This window comes from Pleurodeles waltl, chromosome 2_1 (genome assembly GCF_031143425.1).
Source record: "Pleurodeles waltl isolate 20211129_DDA chromosome 2_1, aPleWal1.hap1.20221129, whole genome shotgun sequence".
Taxonomy (NCBI): Eukaryota; Metazoa; Chordata; class Amphibia; order Caudata; family Salamandridae; genus Pleurodeles; species Pleurodeles waltl.
This window is the reverse complement of record NC_090438.1, coordinates 99,551,033-99,571,015: the sequence shown is the minus strand read 5'-3', so window position 1 is coordinate 99,571,015 and position 19,983 is coordinate 99,551,033. Positions and strand designations below refer to the sequence as shown.

The following is a 19,983-nucleotide window of genomic DNA, read 5'->3' as shown; positions in this document are numbered from 1 at the left end:
ACCCTTTCACACCCATTCATTTGTTTTAAAGCTCTTGTAAAGGCTGACTTTACTAATCCTCTCAGTTATCCATATAAAATATAGTTGTGTTCTCTGCAGCAGGCACTTTAACCCTCTGCGCTACTTTATGGTGAGTCAAAACTGCTGCTAGACAAAACTCCCATCTCTCTCCCCCTAGCAGGAACATTAATCACAAGAGGTATTTTGACGTTTTAATTGTTTCATGAAGGCTGGATGCACAAGTAACTTTTCAGTAGGTGCTTTTAAATCGCAAGTTTCCAAGTTATTGCTAGACACATCGCCCCTCAATCCAGGTAGGCACCCGGTGTGGCAGCACTGCTCGCACCGCCCTATACCATGCCCTGGGGGCATCATGTAGAGTTGTATGTGGACAGATTAATTTAGTAAAACATTGTTTTATTTACCCACCAGACTCTACGCAGCAGGTGGGATACAAGAGGGGTAGAGAGGACAGAATTCATGAAAAATCCACTAGCAAAGAGCAGCCCAGTAGATCCTCTTCAAAACAGCAAGAGACGAGGGCTCTGGGAAAGAAGGGGGTGAGAAGAGGACAGTTTTCAAATACATGTTAAGGGTTCCATGCCTGTATTATAATAACATTGTAGCAAAATTAGATTTTAAAAAACAATGGTGTTACTATAACCACAATAGAGATGTGGCACCTTTTGCAGTTAACTGTGGGCCATATAACAGAAAACAAAAAGAAACCAAAGCAGAATAGACTTCCTATTTGTCGCATAAATCAATGGTGTGTCATCCAACTCTGCCATCTTAAAGAATAAGTATATTGGGGTCCGCTGTTGCTGCCAAACTGTAGATTACTTTCCATACAATATAAAATGAGTCTGGCAATTCTTGCTGTCTTGTCGATCTTGACCTAAATACTGCACTTAACACAGTGATCCATTCTGTGTTTAAGAGGATGCTCCAAGAACACTTGGATATTGACAGTATAGTCCTCAGAAGGCTCACCTTCTATCTGAAAAGTAGCAGATAAAAATTGACCATTGTTTCCCCAGCTCTATTGCTTTGACACAGAGGGATCCTCAAGATTCAATACTGGACCCAACTATTTTCATTCGTCATATTGACTCTTTTAGTTTTCCACTTTAGAATTTAAGAATTCTTTAGCATCAGTGTGCTGATGATACACAGGACATCTTAAAAATTGATGTCTCATTTCTCACGCAAATTTTGCAAAAGGTTCAATATTCGGTGACTTTAAATCATTTGAAACACATTTTAATAAATACTGAATTTCTCAATATCTTTTTTTCACATTAATCATCCCAATCCTTGACTGATGCTGACAGTGTTCTAGATTGTAAACCAGTCATCAGTGACAATGCTAAATCCTTAGGTTCCTTTTAGCTAAGTAGATCAACCTTCAAATACAAATTAATGGGATGTGCAAGAGTGCGTGTTTGCAAAAGAGGCTCCTTTATAGATTTGTTTGTTTATCCCGTAACAAGACCTCAAAACATTAGTCCAGTCCCAGGTACTGTCAAGGATTGACTAAAGTAATTCCCTTTTGGCTGGACTTCCTAGAGTGCATCTCACCCCCTTAAAGGCAATATTACTTGCAGCAGCACACATTGTTACATGACCCAAACATTTGGAACATATTAATTCTTAAATGTAGAGAGGCAACACAAAACAGTCAGTACATACAATCTCTTGAAAAAGTCCAAACAAAAAGTAATAACGATCAGAAGGTTCTCTTCGTTTCTTATATTCTTTTATTCTTTTTTTAATACAAAAAGTGCAGCAAACGCGTTTCACCCATCACGGGCTTCATCAAGACATGATCCGTGTCCACGCATAAAATCACCTGATATGTACAATGAACACTGTTCCCATAAGACACTTGTATCCAAAAGCTGCATGCTGGGGTGTGTGATCTCAACAAATATCACAATGAGAGTAGTCATGGTTACATAGTAGTCCAGCACCCCAAGCCATGTTTGGCATCCACACATGCGTCCTTAAAAATTGAAACTCCCACTATGGCCAAAAAAAAGACGCTGAATATGGCGTGGGGTGCTAGAGTACTATGCAACCACGGCTACTCTCGTTGTGAATTTGAGGATGAACGAGATGCCCAGCAGCAAGCTCTCATGTTAACCTTTACTTTCTCCATTGTCATTTCCTGGCTCTAAAAAGAGCCTTCAACTACACACTGACAATTTAAACCTAATCTTAAACTTAATCATAACAATTGTCCATGCCCTAAACCAAACCCTAACCCTCACCAGAGCCCTAGCACAAAACTTAGGACTCACCCACGGCTATTGGGATTATGCGATTCTGTGGCTGCAGCATTTTCCACATAATTTTGGATTTGACATATTTTACAATTAATCCACCATCTGCTGCATAATTTACAGAGTTTATGAAACAAAATGTTGTTATTTGCTCAAACTGATCAAAATTACAATAAAAAGTACCAAAACTTTGTTCCCTCCAACAACAGACCATTTGCAAAGGTTAACCCATGACCTTTTCGTTATTTATTGCAGTAATCAGGTGTTCAGCTGGTACCAATGAAGAGCAACTTTGCCTAGAGAGTATTAATAGGTGCTGAATGAGAAAAAAAAACAAAAAATACTGTCACAGATTACGATGCATCAATCTGCCTATTCTTGCCACACAATTGTGCCAACACCGGTGCATAATTTAGCTCTCCATCAGAGGTGCTGGAAGTAGAGGGTTGCGGGAGGTGCTACAGTGCTCCCAAAATAAACATGCTGGAGGTCAGAAAGTGAGTGAGCAATAAAGAGGTGTTTAAATGATGTATTTATATTGTCACATTTACTATGCCCTAAAAAAGAAATAGGTCAGACACCAAGCTATGTCTTCTGACAAACGGTTGCTTATTCTTCTAGCGTGGGGATTAGTGTTTACTGTTGGAGAGCAAGTTAATTAATACAATTTTGAAGTATTAAAGTACTAATTAAACAGAGTAAAATGTGCGTTTAAAAGTCTATTTTAAAATTAACATGGGTAGAAAAGTGCATTATGTAGAATGGCAGCAGTGGTAGACACCATAAAAAATATGTGTAAAATAAAAATAGAAATGACTAATGTAGAAATGTTTTATTATTTATTAATATGAACACAAATGAAATTTTATTAAATGATTATTAGGTTTAAATGTGAATTAAAATGTTTTTATTAAATATTCGTATGGGCCTACATGAACAGGCCTAAAGCTAATTCTACGTTTAAAGGCCTGTGCAATGTCTCTGTTTCAGCAGTTTCTAGAAATTCAGTGTTTATTGTTCATTTGTTTGCTGACCTTTCAAAGTGTCTCAAATGTTTAGAGAAATAGATTTCAATATCCTGTGTAACTCGCATATTGTGGAAAAGTTATGTTCTTCTGTTGTAACATTTATTTTGTCTTGTCCTTGTCTCATCCTGGGATGAGATTATGTGTATTCGTACAATGGTTTTCAGTGCTCATGTATAACCTGCAACGATTGTATTCTATTGCGGAAACTGGTGACTGGAGTGAAAGAAGATGGTCCAATCATGAATGCAGAAAATGAAGAAAATATACTTTTGAAACGTGGAGTAAAGTTTATTGGTTACAACCTAAACCACTCCATAATTTGTCCAATAGAATTTTTGCTATTTGCTTTATAGGGTTTTAATATAGAAATATTTAGATGATGTCAGTTCAGTTCTTCTTTTTACTCTGGTAGCGAAATGATGTGTTGGGTCCTTAGCTTTCTGCATTAACGGTTCAGACACAATAAGGCCAAATATTGCTGAACTGTGTCCCTGTTCATGTCCTGTTCGAGTGAAGATTGAAGATGCTCTACTGATGAAGACTTCGCTGCTTGCTGATCCAATCCATTAAGGAGAGATATAACAAATGTGCCTTTGTTCTTTGCAGGTTTTTATGTTTTCTCTCTTTTAGAAATCCACTGCATCTTTTTCAAATCACTTTTGTCTGCTTTTTCTTTTTGCTTGTAAGCCCCAACACTCATTTCTAATTAGTGTAGATAGTTATGGATGTCATATTAAAAATGTGTTCAAATGAAATGAATTATTATTGATTCATCTGTGTTGACTAAATGTATTCTGTTTCCATTTATCATATTCCTTTGTTGATGTTTAGTGTTATTATTCTTGAATGTTTGATGATATAATTTCTTGGAAGATTGAGGTTCTTTAGACGTTTTGGTCAGCCAGTGATGTTTCTATATCTGTATCACTTGGTTCTTCGTATGATTTATGTGTCTTTAGCATTGTTAACCTAGAGTAATACATTTTTTGAACTTTACTAAACTGGTGTGGTGATTCATGGCTACATTGGTCATGGTGTGAGGAAATTAATGACTTCAAATTATGAAATGTCATTGTTAAAATTGTTTTGATTGATGTTTAATGTTGTTTAGGATGCAATCACACTCCTTTCTGAGTCCAAAGATTAGTGTCGACCTCTAAGGGTAATTGATGATTACCCTTTACATGACACCTTATCAAATAAATAAATAAAAAAATTAAGGCTGGTCACGTCCACATTACTTTTCTTTCTCTGACTTCAATGTTAAAGGATTTTGTGAAGTGAACTGTCTGACAATCTTGCTGAAGTACAGGGAATCTGAAAGGAAAGGCTGTAGGATGACAGTTTTTTTCTGAAACACAACATTTGAATACCTGTAAATGAATTGCAAAATATTTCAAAACATATCCGCACTGAGAGCACAAATGAAGCACATTTTTTGGGAATTATGACGTATAATGAAAACAAAGGTTTTAATAGGATCAAAACAAATCAAGACACTTTACTTGGTGATGATCAAATCATAAACATGTACTCAAACTTGATTCCCACACGTTATAATTTGTGCACTATATAGTTTTCTTAGTATAAACTGCATATCAGTGTGAATTGAACATTGTTCCAGCACCCCTGCTTACCACTGGTGCATACTTCCAGTGGCCCTGGCATGACCTCAACCTCAGGGGTAGCTCCAATTTAGGCAAAGCAGGGGGGCGCACAAACAAAATTACTTATAAAAAAATAATTAAAAGTTACCTTACTCACCGCCTCCACCGCGCCGCTCCTCAGTCCTCGTCACAGCAGGCACAGGCTCCCAGCTTGCCCTGCAGCCAATCCTAATGCTGCTCTCATGCTGCTGGCAGCATGAATGCAACGTGAGGGTTGGCCAAAGCGCCCTGGCTTGGCGCTCTGAGGGAGACTGGAAGCCTCTGCCTGCTGTCTCCAACTCGGCAACACAGTGCTGGCTGGCCAAACACACATGCGCACTGAAGGAAGTGCACACTACTCTCCTCAGTGCTCGTGATCTCTATGGCCCCGCCCCATGAAAAATAAAAACGATAATAAACATTGTTTATTATCGTTTTTATTTTTCAATCTGCAGCTGCTGGACGGGTGCAACGCTCCTCTGCCATAGTGGAGAAGCCGCTGCTGCTCAATCCCCACCATAATCATCAGTGTAACTTTAAAACAACCTTATACCTAACCCTGCAAAGAGCCCAGCCCTAGCTACCCCACAATGCTAAGATCATTATTTCTCATATGTTTATTTTTAAGGTCTTAACACCATATATTCTTGGTACACATTTCAAACTCTTTTTGCAAACTTCCTCAAGTTCCTAGCAGCTAAGCTGGTGTTCAGACTTTCCTTATGGCATGCTCTGAATTTCATTTCCCAGGACTGAGCGTGTAGTCCCCCCTACGGATTTAATCCAAAAATGATTACAGGCCTGTCTGATGCCTGCCGCTCCCCGGGCGTCTCTAATGTCAGGGAGGAAGGTGTGAAATCCTGAAATGCTCTCATTCAAAGCAGGGAAACTTTTCCTTAATGTGGGGCCTGTAACATCCTCTTAAAGCGACAGAGGAGTTATGTGGAGTAGAATTATAGGCAGGGCCACTGGAATTATTCGATTGTGTGGTTATTTTCACATAATTATAGATTTGCTGCACTTGCCACATAATCTATCATCTGCCACATAGTCTGCAGATTTTAACAAGAAAATTATTTCTAGCTCAAACAGTTCAAAAGTTAATAAAAATGCAGCGACGTGTTTGCTGCACAGTGAAAGCTCCTGTGCAAAGTTAGAGTGTCACCTTTTGTTGCTTATTCCTATATTTGGGTATTAAAATGGTACTAATGAGGTGCAACCAATGCCCAGAGAAAGTTACCAAGTTCAAAAATGACGAAATAATTCCGTAATACTCTTACAAAATGTGCTGCATTGTGCCGCATAATTCACCTTTTCTTGTTGCATAATTGGCTCAATTCTGAGGCATAATTTGGCTCTCTCCTGCCGCATAATTTCAGCGGCCCTGATTATAGGATAGACACGTCACAGCGCTGTCGATAGCAGCTGTTACCAATGTGCTCAGTGGAAGGACGAAAGCCTGTCGAGCCCTGACAAAGATTCCAAGCTGTGCCTTGAATGGATCTAAAGACTGGTGTTTTACCCCTACGAGAGCGCCAAACACCTTCATATTGTGTTATCTTTTTTAACAACAGTGCGTTACATTGTAGGATGTGTAATTTTGCTACGCCATTTTAAGTATAGACTCAAACATCCCATCATGCAAAGCCTTGTTGGCTATAAAAGGTAGGCCTGGCTGAAGACACAACAGGGTAAGGAGGCACTTGGCATCGCTAGGTACGAAAGGATAAAACAAAACAAAAACTCCAAAGAATTAAAAGAAACAACACAGGACAGGAAGAACTGCTTCCACTTGACACGGGACAACGTGACCTCTGAGTGAAAGGAGTTTGTGTGTCTGGCCCGGGGCAAAGTGAGCTTCTGTGTGTGAGCCTGAAAAGGGACAACGTGAACTCCTTGTGAGGGGACTGTGTGTGCCTGTGCAGGAGCCGAGGTGTGCTCGAGCTTGTCAGGGAAAGATACAGCTGCAAAGTATAAATATGGAAATCCGAGCCATCCCAAGCCCATGAATCAATCCCAGGAGCCCCCTGGCGGCTTCTGATTGGCCGAGGGCTGCTGGCTCCGAGTCCCACTGCAGGCTCCCTCCAGACGCGCAATCCTCTCTGTTCCCGAGGAGACAACTTCCCCAGTTGGCGGGAGGACCGCTCTGTGCTTCTTCAGGGGGGGAGAGAAGGAGGGACCCTCCCAGGCGCGCGTTCCCGGGAGCTCCAGGGAAGGAGAACGGGGGAACCCCCTGCTATGGACCGGATCGCCTCCCAGGCAGTGCTTGCGGGATGCGCCTGACACACAGGGATGCCATCATGTCCCAGCACTCGAATAACTTTCTGCTGGTTCCCATACCGGAGTACCCGCCCCCGGACTGCGTGCCCAACAAGGTTATCAAGATTGTCGTGCTGGGGGGCAGCGGAGTTGGCAAGACAGGTGAGGCCCGGAGCGATAACGCGCATCCTCGTTATTGTGTGTTTCCATGCATCAGTATGCACAAGGGTTTTTGGGTCTCTGCTTACCACGAGAAAAGTGAAACTACAAGGTCCAGGGTGCTGATGGGTGAGACTTCAGGGCTGGAAGAAGCTGCCTCCTTCCTGGACTGGAACCGGTTGACTTGACGCGCATCTTTTCTGTTTATCATTGTTATTCGTATAGCGCTTCTTTCTGTTTCCTTTGATGTTTCTTGAGAATGGTTAATTTGATGCTGTTGGGACTGTTATTACTGTGTTAACGGGCTACTGAGCACGCGGCTGCATGTGGCGACTTTGTCACACAAGGCTTGTTATGCATGAAACTACAAGTCCCAGAATGCTAAGTGCAGCCAATTAAAAAGCTGTAAGTGATCGCGGCTAGGGCCTGTTGCAAGGTGCCAAACGACACCTGTGCTTACCGAGACTTCAACTCAGTTCACAGATTGAAATTATGCTGCTTTAGTGTTACTGTTTAATGGCAAGCTAACTGCATGTGATGTGGCTTCAAAGTGAAATTAGATATATTATTTTTTAAATTGACCCTGGCCGAAGGTATCGGACAAGACACGGAGTCACATAGCAGCTTCTTGTTCAGACTATCTTCTTTCCAAACTATTTGATATTTATACTACAGGAGTGTGGGATATTCCTTGGGTGTAGAGACAGAGGAGGGTATGTTTTTGCAAGATGTCTACCTTTAAAGACAGAATATATATATATATAATCATCCACATTTCATTTGCTTGCACAGATTATGTGATCGTGTGCAAATCACTTTGTTTCGAAGTGCCTCTGCTTCTTTTTTTGCTTCTCAAAAATGAGTTCTTTGAAACTCGACTATCCCTAGAATTATAGTAGATATGAAACTGAGAGTTTCCAATTTGTCAGTGTCTAAGCTCGCAGGTGCCCCGGGGCCTCCAGCTGACTTGACTTTGTTTTTGAAAGTCAGATTCCAGAGCTCTTCTGCTTGGCTGCTGTACTTTCTGACATCCCTGCTAGTACCGGGCGACTGCTCAGACATGCAGCGCAGGCCCTTTGTATTCCAAGAGCTGCTCACTAGGAGACCCGGAGAATTTGCCTTAATTCAAGTTTTGTCATGGTTACATCTTTCTGTTTTAGCGAAACCCGTACAGAATATTAAATATGCGTGAAATGCCTAAGAAAACATCAATTAAACTTACCAGGCTCTTGGCAGGAGGTTAAAGTCCACGTTAAATATTTGCTAGGACCCAGGCTCTCTTTTTAATAATTTATGTACCCTACTTTGTTGTGGTGTGTGCGGGGCTGACTGTGTTTCTTGGCGAATCGCAACTGTTTTGATTGTCTTGCTTTTGTGACTCGACTTTGAAAGTTTTCAAAAGTGTCCCCGACTTTATTTTAGATGAAATACAGAGGTGGAGGCCGAACGTGTTTGTTTAATTCAACAATAAAGCTGTCTGTGTTCCTAGATCCTCGGGTCTCAGGAAACCCTCTGCTATGATCAGGTTTCTGTGTCCCAGATTATAACCAACCCCCTTTCAAGTCTATTCTGGGAATCAAAATATCAGCCTTGGAAATAAACTCCTACTAATCCGAATTTTATGTAATATGTGTGACAAGCAATTCAAGTCTTCTAATTTGAATTTAAATGTTTTTTTTTTTTTTGGGGGGGGGGGCATATCTTTTTATTAACCAATATTGCATACCTTTCCAACTATATTGACTAAAAGCTATAGGTTTTACAAGAAATCCGAAAGAGGAACTCTTGAAAAATCCCAATACTTAACATTCTACCACACCACAAAGAAGTCCTTTCTCTGCACCAGCGAATCAGTGTCTCTGAAAAAAAATGAACGCCAGGTACGGACCAGGCCAATAGTTGTTCTCTAGCTCCATCAGTGCCTGAAATAGTGTGACTAATATTATGCCAGGAAATGCAGCATCAGTTTTAATACCGCACTGGGACCCAGTGCCCTTGACAGGGGTCACTGATGCCTAACTAGGCCGTGGCTGCTCAGAGTGCTAGGACAGCCAAGGGTTATTCATTACCACCAGGCTGCTGGGCTCCAGGAAGTAGCAATCCATCATGGTGCAGGTAATGCAGTGATGCCGGAGTCCACATAGCTCCAGCAGGTAAAGGACACAGTTCCCTTTTTCATTTTCGCACTAACCAGTTATGTAAACAACCATCGCAAAGCCAATATCTAGCATGAGATGGGAAGGCAGCAGTTCTCATTGGCCCAGGATTTAAAGCCCTGTCATCACGCTAGGATACCAACATATAATTTACCTTCTCCTTTTTGGGTGCTTTTATCTGTCCTCCGCCTGGCCCCAAAGCCAGCTTCAGTAGCAACCCAGGTGGAGCTCTGACCCCTCCCATTCTAAGGTGCACATCTTTTACCATCTTGGGAGATTGAAATTACCTTATGAAGACCTGCAATCTAAGGATTCAGATGGAGACACTAGACTTTTTTTTTTTTTTTGTGTAAGTATAGTCTACCACTCATTCTGCAGGCCATAGTCTTAGTCCGATTTTTACTTATTTTAATACTGTCTGCAGCCTACTGTTTCCTTGTTATTGTCGCTTCACTGTCGTACCCTTTCACCTTGTAGTTCAGTCTCCTACTAAGGACATTCAACCCATCCAACTGCCAAAAGAATCTGCTCCAATATCCAAGCCACGTGTCTCACAAGGGCACTAGAACGTGCTCCCTTACCCACCTCCAGAAGGACCCCTTAGTCTCTGTGGAGCTCTTCACACCTGGATTCAAATCTCCCTGAAGGTATTGTCCCAAATACACCTTACCACTTCCACAGAACTAGACCTTCCATCCCGTGGTGCGTTAATCTTCATGAAACACACCAAAGGTGATGGGAGGAATGGTTACAATGTGTATACCCACTGCCAGTCGCTCAGGGTAGCATCCCAATCCATTGTTCTTCTGCTCACCAGGCCACTCCACTACCCCAGAGCGATGGCTGGTGGTTAGGCGCATTGCGGCATTCCTCCCATCACGTTTTGTGTGTGTAGTGTCAATCTTCGTCTCCTGAAACAACATTGAAAGACACAAGTACCTAGAGAGCCACACAGGACGACGCGGTCAATGTCGCTTACAAAGCCGCTGAAAACCTATCACTTTACCATCCGCTCATGCTTTTATTCGGCAGCCAAAACAGATGCCGTTGCCAAGTCTCCCAAAGAGACCTTCTCAGTGGTAAATTTCTTATTTGGATCCTAAAGCTGCCAATCAGACCATTCCTCCTCCTCCGAGGTCTATAGTAGCTTAGCCACCTTCTTTCATGAAAAGACTGCCGGCATCTATGAGAACTTTGGTACACCTTCGCTAACCAGCTCTCTAGACCTCTTATTCTAAAGCAGGCTCTTCACTCAGAGTTGCATACATCACTACAAAGGAGATATATCCTTTGGGCAATGCCACCAAATCGGGTTCCTCCCTGCAAACCCCCCTTCCAGCGTGGTGCTCCCCTTTTTTGTATGTGTACGTGAATTAATGGAAATCATGGAAAAACAATTTTAAGGAAAATTAAAGGAAAAATACATTGGGGAGAAATCTAAAATGACATTCAACATGGGTGAAGTTTAGGGGTAATAAGGTGTTTTTTGGGTACAGGGATAGGTGATATTTTAGGGCTGAGGGGTTTTTAGGGTTCAGGGATGGTTGGAGTTTAAGGATGGTGAGGGTTTTTTTTTTTTTTTTTTTTTTAATTGGTCGGGGTGGGTTAAGTTTAGAGGTGATGAGGGTTTAAGGGTTAGGGATGGGTGGAGTACATAGGCAGATTTTTAGGGTGAAGGAATGGGTGGAGTTTAGTGGTGGTGAGGGGTTTTATGGTTCAGGGATCTGTGGAGTTTGTAGGTAGAAAGGGCTTTTAGAGTTCAGGGAAGAGTGAAGTTCAGGGGCCAGGGATGGTTGTAGTTCAGGCATGGTGAAGGGGTTTTTAGGCGGCAGGCATGAATGGTGTTTAGGGGTGGTGAGCGGTCAACGAATTAAAAGCATCTTAAGTAATTTTTCGACAGTGTAAAAATATAAATGCCAAATAATGTTCACCGAAATAAACTCAACTGATGTTTCTGAAAAGACCTGTAATCAGTGTATACATGCATGCAAAAGCACATTTTGAAAAATAAAAAAACCCATTATGAATTGGCCTGATGTATATAGCTTTCCACGAGAGAAGGCCTATGTACCTCTCTACCCGTACGAGTCCCTGCGCGCGCTCTCCATCCTCATCCCTCCACCTGGAATCTTGGCTCTGACCACGAAAGGCTAGCTACTATTGCTCGCATCAGAAATGCCAGACTTGGAGGCAGTTCTTTCAGTGTTTTTTGTTTTGTTTTTAAGCATCTGCACTATGGGACAAACTTCAACTGAATATATGGCTCTTTTTCTGAACTAAACTTCAGAAGGAAGCTTAAGACCTGGCTGCATACTCAGTAGCTCTGTTTCCCTTTTTCTGGTGCAGTTTTAGTGGATGAAGCGCCAGGATGACCCATTGTGAGTAATCATTTCCTCTCCAGTATCCACAATTGTCCTCCATCACGAACAGCACCTTTTCAGTAGCAATGATTCCAATTATCCCTGCGTGGAAAGCTCAGGCAGTAAATTACTTTGCTAAGCCCTTGCCTCCCCTTAGGCATTTTCACTGACACAGTCCCTTCTTCCTGAAACCTCACTGCCTGGCCTGTGCTCTTTTTAGCTGAAGATTGAGCATGGGGCCCTGGGGCTGAGAAAGTGGAGGTGGTGACTGTGGCTCATAGGGGCCCGCGGATGAAGGTTCTGCACTGTCTCCAGCTATGTTTCAATATTAATGGAAGAACAGTAAAAGGGTTGTATGACGGACCCACGCATGCCATTACCACTCATGCAGTCACCCCGTGGTCATTACAATGACCACGACACAACCACGCGCTCAATTACAATAAAACAAATGTACTACAAATATACCTTTACCATGCCTGCCTTTACAAGAAGAATTTCGTTATAGAAGGATGTTTTGTAAGAGCATATGCGTGGTAAAACTTTAAGTGGTAAGTATAGTGTGTGTATGTGTATATAGGTATGTGTGTGTGTGTGTGTATGTATGTATGTATATATAAAAATAAAATCACCCTAGACCCGAAAAACCCTTACCACCCAAAAACTCATACCCACCTTAAAAACCCTTACCACCCAATAACCTATACCCACCCTAAAAACACCTTACCACCCAAAAGCCCATACCCACTCTAACCCTAAAAACACCTTACCACCCAAAAACCCCTTCCCTCAGCAGCACTGAATCAGCGGGAACCTACTGCCAACTCCCTGTCCTTACTGCGCAGCAAGATCTTGAAGAGCTCATCACGCTGTGCTCAACCAAGTAAGGCTGAAATCAAATACACGACAATTCAATTCCTACATGAAAGAACAGCATAAAATGGTAGACTTCAATACCAGAACTATTGGCAGCAAACAACAAGAAAACAGTGAAAGTACAAATGGCACAAGCAATCAAAACTGAGAGATTCTTATCTGACTGCATGAGCAGCAAACAGAGGGGCAATAAAGATGGTATCTGTCAGTTTTAAGGCCTTTTGTCCATTGTGATTGACGGAAAGGAGATGGTCACAGCCTACTAGACAGTGCAGCTTTCTGGTTTGCTAAAGACATCTTGGGGACTTTCAGAAAGGGGACCTAGGAATGGATTCCGCCTATTGATTACCATAGGGTTTGTAACTCACATATTCTGGCTTCTTAATTGCTGGTTTTATTTGCTTTAGGCTCTCCAGGTTCAGTCTGTTCCTCCTGTTGCTTAAACCATGTTAACTGTTTTTTTCCAGAAACTCGCTTTTGTAAACAGGCCTTTAAATCTTGTTCTTATCTTGTCACATTTGCTGTGTTTTCAAAGGCCGAGGTCGAATGTCAGGTGTTGTCTTCCGAGGGTGCTTGTTTACTTTTCTTTCTCTGACTTCAAAGTGAGAGGATTTATGTGACAATCTTGCTGGAGTGGGGATAGGAAAGAGCCCTTTTCTATCACTCCAGAATATTTAAATGAATTATGTAAGTATTTCAGAACAAATCAGAATTAGAAACATAAGTGAAGCACATTTTTTTTAATTATTACTGAAGTCTGTTTGAAACAAATACTTGAAAATGATCAAAACAAATCATTAAACTTGGTGATGCAATTTCTACACATTTTTGTCTGTGCAGTGCATAGTCTTAGTAAAACTGTGTGTGTGTGTGTGTACAAATGTAATGGCTATTTCATTTGAAAATGTGTTGTTTGTAATGGCAGTGTGCTACCACACCATGAATACTCCACTCTACTCGGCACCAGTCCACTCTGCGCCACTGCACTCTGTTACTTCACGCTTGTGAGAAAGTAGCCTCTTTCTAGCCTTGTTACCCCCACTTTTGGCCTGTTTGTGAGTGTATGTCAAGGTGTTTTCACTGTCTCACTGGGATCCTGCAAGCCAGGGCCCAGTGCTCATAGTGAAAACCCTATGTTTTCAGTATGTTTGTTATGTGTCACTGGGACCCTGCTAGCCAGGACCCCAGTGCTCATAAGTTTGTGGCCTATATGTATGTGTTCCCTGTGTGGTGCCTAACTGTCTCACTGAGGCTCTGCTATCCAGAACCTCAGTGGTTATGCTCTCTCATTTCTTTCCAAATTGCCACTAACAGGCTAGTGACCAATTTTACCAATTTACATTGGCTTACTGGAACACCCTTATAATCCCCTAGTATATGGTACTGAGGTACCCAGGGTATTGGGGTTCCAGGAGATCCCTATGGGCTGCAGCATTTCTTTTGATACCCATAGGGAGCTATGACAATTCTTACACAGGCCTGCCACTGCAGCCTGTGTGAAATAACGTCCACGTTATTTCACAGCCATTTTACACTGCACTTAAGTAACTTATAAGTCACCTATATGTCTAACCTTTACCTGGTAAAGGTTAGGTGCAAAGTTACTTAGTGTGAGTGCACCCTGACACTAGCCAAGGTGCCCCCACATTGTTCAGGGCCAATTCCCCGGACTTTGTGAGTGCGGGGACACCATTACACGCGTGCACTACATATAGGTCACTACCTATATGTAGCTTCACAATGGTAACTCCGAATATGGCCATGTAACATGTCTATGATCATGGAATTGCCCCCTCTATGCCATCCTGGCATAGTTGGCACAATCCCATGATCCCAGTGGTCTGTAGCACAGACCTTGGTACTGCCAAACTGCCTTTCCTGGGGTTTCACTGCAGCTGCTGCTGCTGCCAACCCCTCAGACAGGCATCTGCCCTCCTGGGGTCCAGCCAGGCCTGGCCCAGGATGGCAGAACAAAGAACTTCCTCTGAGAAAGGGTGTTACACCCTCTCCCTTTGGAAAATGGTGTGAAGGCAGGGGAGGAGTAGCCTCCCCCAGCCTCTGGAAATGCTTTCTTGGGCACAGATGTGCCCAATTCTGCATAAGCCAGTCTACACCGGTTCAGGGGACCCCTTAGCCCTGCTCTGGCGCGAAACTGGACAAAGGAAAGGGGAGTGACCACTCCCCTGACCTGCACCTCCCCTGGGAGTTGTCCAGAGCTCCTCCAGTGTGCTCCAGACCTCTGCCATCTTGGAAACAGAGGTGCTGCTGGCACACTGGACTGCTCTGAGTGGCCAGTGCCACCAGGTGACGTCAGAGACTCCTCCTGATAGGCTCCTTCAGGTGTTGCTAGCCTATCCTCTCTCCTAGGTAGCCAAACCCTCTTTTCTGGCTATTTAGGGTCTCTGTCTCTGGGGAAACTTCAGATAACGAATGCAAGAGCTCATCCGAGTTCCTCTGCATCTCTCTCTTCACCTTCTGCCAAGGAATCGACTGCTGACCGCGCTGGAAGCCTGCAAAACTGCAACATAGTAGCTAAGACGACTACTGCAACTCTGTAATGCTGATCCTGCCGCCTTCTCGACTGTTTTCCTGGTGGTGCATGCTGTGGGGGTAGTCTGCCTCCTCTCTGCACTAGAAGCTCCAAAGAAATCTCCTGTGGGTCGACGGAATCGTCCCCCTGCAACCGCAGGCACCAAAAAGCTGCATTACCGGTCCCTTGGGTCTCCTCTCAGCACGACGAGCGAGGTCCCTCGAATCCAGCAACTCTGTCCAAGTGACTCCCACAGTCTAGTGACTCTTCAGTCCAAGTTTGGTGGAGGTAAGTCCTTGCCTCACCTCGCTAGACTGCATTGCTGGGAACCGCAACTTTTGCAGCTACCCCGGCCCCTGTGCATTTCCGGCGGAAATCCTTCGTGCACAGCCAAGCCTGGGTCCACGGCACTCTAACCTGCATTGCACGACTTTCTAAGTTGGTCTCCGGCGACGTGGGACTCCTTTGTGTATCTTCGGGTGAGCACCGTTTCACGCATCCTCGTAGTGCCTGTTTCTGGCACTTCTCCGGGTGCTACCTGCTGCTAAGAGGGCTCCTTGTCTTGCTCGACGTCCCCTCTACCCCCTGGTCCAATTTGCGACCTCCTGGTCCCTCCTGGGCCGCAGCAGCGTCCAAAAACGCTAACCGCACGATTTGCAGCTAGCAAGGCTTGTTGGCGTTCTTTCGGCGGGAAAACACTTCTGCACGACTCTACAAGGCGAGAGGGATCCGTCCTCCAAAGGGGAAGTCTCTAGCCCTTTGCGTTCCTGCAGAAACCGCAGCTTCTTCAGTCCAGTCGAAGCTTCTTTGCACCCGCAGCTGGCATTTCCTGGGCATCTGCCCATCTCCGACTTTCTTGTGACTTTTGGACTTGGTCCCCTTGTTCCACAGGTACCCCAGATTGGAAATCCATCGTTGTTGCATTGTTGGTTTGTGTCTTTCCTGCCTTATTCCCCTATCACGACTTCTTTGTCCTTTGGGGAACTTTAGTGCACTTTGCACTCACTTTTCAGGGTCTTGGAGTGGGCTATTTTTCTAACCCTCACTATTTTCTAATAGTCCCAGCGACCCTCTACAAGGTCACATAGGTTTGGGGTCCATTCGTGGTTCGCATTCCACTTTTGGAGTATATGGTTTGTGTTGCCCCTATCCCTATGTGTCCCCATTGCATCCTATTGTAACTATACATTGTTTGCACTGTTTTCTAAGACTATACTGCATATTTCTGGTATTGTGTATATATATATCTTGTGTATATTTCCTATCCTCTCACTGAGGGTACACTCTGAGATACTTTGGCATATTGTCATAAAAATAAAGTACCTTTATTTTTAGTATAACTGTGTATTGTGTTTTCTTATGATATTGTGCATATGACACTAAGTGGTACTGTAGGAGCTTCACTCGTCTCCTAGTTCAGCCTAAGCTGCTCTGCTAAGCTACCATTATCTATCAGCCTAAGCTGCTAGACACCCTATACACTAATAAGGGATAACTGGGCCTGGTGCAAGGTGCAAGTACCCCTAGGTACTCACTACAAGCCAGTCCAGCCTCTTACAACGCTCGCCTCTATACTCTACCCTGTACCATTCTGCACCAGTGCACTGTCTACACCACTACTCCCTACTTATCAACACCGCACTCTTTGCCACTGAACTCTACGCCACTCCACTCTGCACTTTTCCACTCTATGCTACTCCACTGTATGATACTGCTCTCTACGCCCCTACAATGCACTACTACTTCACTATACTGTACTCTGCACCATTTGATGGCACTTTAATATGTACCACCCTAATCCATGCCACTGAATTCTACAATGCTGCATTGTATGCTGCTGAATTCAGTGCCACTGACCTTTATGCTACTATACTGTCACTATACTGTACTTTGCAACACTCTACATCAATGCAGTCTACTGTACTCTGTGCCACGTGAATCCATACTATGCCACTTCAACACACAACACTCCTTGCCACTCCACAACACTTTACCGTTTGCCATTCCACTTTAGGACACTCCACGCAACTCTCCTTTCTGCTACAGCTTTTAGCCATGCTGAACAGCGGCTGCGCTGGTGTACAACCTGGATGAAACACATTGGCAAAGCCAATGGCACTTGCATAGGCGAGACCTATCGGCTTTGCCAATTTTGTGTAGTTACTTTGTTATTGGCTGTTGTTGAGTTGCAAGAAAGAGGAGCATAATCTGTGCCTGGGGTCCTGACATCCTATTGTATTTACTTTGAAATCCCCCGGTGACAGTATGCCATAACACTCATTAATGTTGCTGCAGGCTTTCTTTATATAATCAGTATTATTCCTCTTTCTTCAAACAACCTCATTATTTGTGTAATGTAGTCTTGGGAGAGATAAATGTTCTAGACCAGTGGTTCCCAACCTTTTGACTTCTGTGGACCCCCAGTTTATCATTTCTGCGACCCCCCCCCAAAGAATCATTATTGTAATCCGGGGACCACCTCTGAGTTTTTTATTGAAAGCTGGAGACCTAATCTGTTGATATTTAATTTTCTAAACTGTTGCGGACCCCCTGAGGAGGCTTCGTGGACCCCCAGAGGTCCCTGGATCACAGTTTGGGGACCATTGTTCTAGACATTCTGCGCCCAAACCAGTCTCCAAGACTAGGCATAGACTGTGCCACAGCTCTGTGCCTTGGAAATAAAACCTTAAAAAGAAGGCTGTTGGCATCCAGATTCTGCGTTTCTGAGAGCAGTAGCAATACTTGCTGAAAGTTGTGGGCGAGCCAATAAATTAACAGAGAGAACCGAGCCTGAGCCGACCCGAGGGTGTGGCTTGGCTCTAAGAGCCCGTGCACGACCTGAGCCTCACTTGGAAATCTTCGGGAAACAGCTAATAACACTTTCAAAACGCCTTTTCAAAATTAAAAAATGTGTATTTCTTTAACAGGCGGAAGCACTTTCCTTTGGAACATCACATTATATCACTCACTACATTGAGAGGCATTTATTAATAGTGGTAGTGTATAAATACCAAACATCAAAGTGCTGTTTTTTTCTGAGCTCCTTCCTGGAAACTTTGAGGGTGATTCGTCTAACGAGGGCTGAGAAAAGGGGTCCCACACACAATTTCGTATGCAATTTCCATATGAGCTTAAGAATATAATGTGTGATGACTCAGTGTACTTTTGAAATGTAAAATACTCCCTCAAGCATTGCAGTTGCTCCTTAGCAGTTGGAGTGATTGACCAAACAGCCAGTGGCATGAGGTGATAATCCTGTGGGGCGGAGCCAAAGCCCACTCTTTGTAGTTATTGGAGAGTTGGCAACTAATGGATGTCAGGCCGCTGCACTTTGAATCCTGGCCTAAAAATGGAACATAAGTTAGAAGTGGGAATGTGGGTTCAATAATCAGCACAAATAAAATATAGCATGTGTGTCCGGAGGCCAGGAATCACATCACTTGGGAGCCTGATAACCAACAATTCCAATTGTTCCTGAGGCAGCTCAAGAAATGGACTTTTAAAAGCATACATGGACCGATGGAGTCTACCTCACCACCAAGCCTCAGAAAAATCAGATTTGCTAAGAGGTGTGTGGGGGGGGTCCTCAATCAAATGTCATCCTTGGAAGGATGGAACCATTAGCAAATCTGAGATGATTGTAAGCTCTGAAGTGGAAATAATACAAGATCAGAAAATGAATGATGGATCCCGTTAATAAAAACCAGAGTTCCAGCACCATAGGAAAAACTGCATCAGACCTAGACTCAAAACGTGGTAATAGTTCACATGCTTCTATGAAAAGCTTGAAAGGAGAGGACAACTGGGGGACTGGGCTAATCATTGCTAGGAGATCTTTCCGGAAAGAACTGTCTGTCGTCTTATGACTGCATTCTTCAAGATTCAGGGGGGCTAGGTTAGGGAGTCGACATTTGCTTAGAGGTAGGCAAGCTAGCCAATTCGTGGAGCTTGCCTAGCGGGTGGCCTGGCTTACCAGCAAGAGCCAAACACCAGTGAAGCCATTGAAAGAATTGCCCCGTAAACTGTTAAAGAAACGCCCTGTAAAAATATGAAGAAAACCTTTAGATTTAGATTTAGATTTAGAATTCAAAGGTTTTCTTGTAGAGCGGTCTTCATGGGCCAAATTCTTTGATTGTCCTTCCAAAACTGGTCATTCAAGGAAAATGAAGCAGAGTGATTGGTGCTTTAAATGGGCCAGTACTGTCCGGTACTGAGTACCAGCACTTTTTCATTTTGAGAGGGAGAGTACCTGCACTTCTGCAGAAAAACGTACTACTTTTTATTGGAGAGTATCAGCACTTCTCAGAAACAAGAACCTGCACTTCAATTTTTCCATTTCAAGCACTGGTCCAATATCACACGTGGAGAAGCTGGTGATTCAGCTCCGGTTTCTCAATTGCATATTGCACAGTGGATCAATATCACCTTTTTCTCTGCCCTTTAACTCCCAAAACACTTTGACTGTATTGGTTTCATACTGTAAATCATTACAGTAAATACACCAGTTAAATCCATATACAACACCGCAAATCTTAGAGGGAATACTTCAAGAAATCCGCTCCACCCGGAAGGATGAACATACATGTACTAAACCACTCGCCACCATGCTAAAATCTACTCCGAGGGAGCAGAAACAAAAAGAGCAGCAGCCCCTTTCCTCCCTGGCACCCGCTTCATCAATTAT

General features: G+C 43.4%; 1 protein-coding gene across 1 annotated transcript in view; it reads left to right on the top strand.

Annotated features, from left to right (window-relative positions):
• The first annotated feature begins 6,983 nt into the window (after window positions 1–6,983).
• LOC138261644 (ras-like protein family member 11A-like) overlaps window positions 6,984–19,983 on the top strand; it is a 216,740-nt gene continuing 203,740 nt past the window's right edge. The window contains exon 1 of the mRNA XM_069210803.1: window positions 6,984–7,380. Within this exon, the coding sequence (XP_069066904.1) occupies window positions 7,233–7,380 (148 nt within the window). The 5' untranslated portion in view covers window positions 6,984–7,232. The remainder of the gene's footprint in view (window positions 7,381–19,983) is intronic.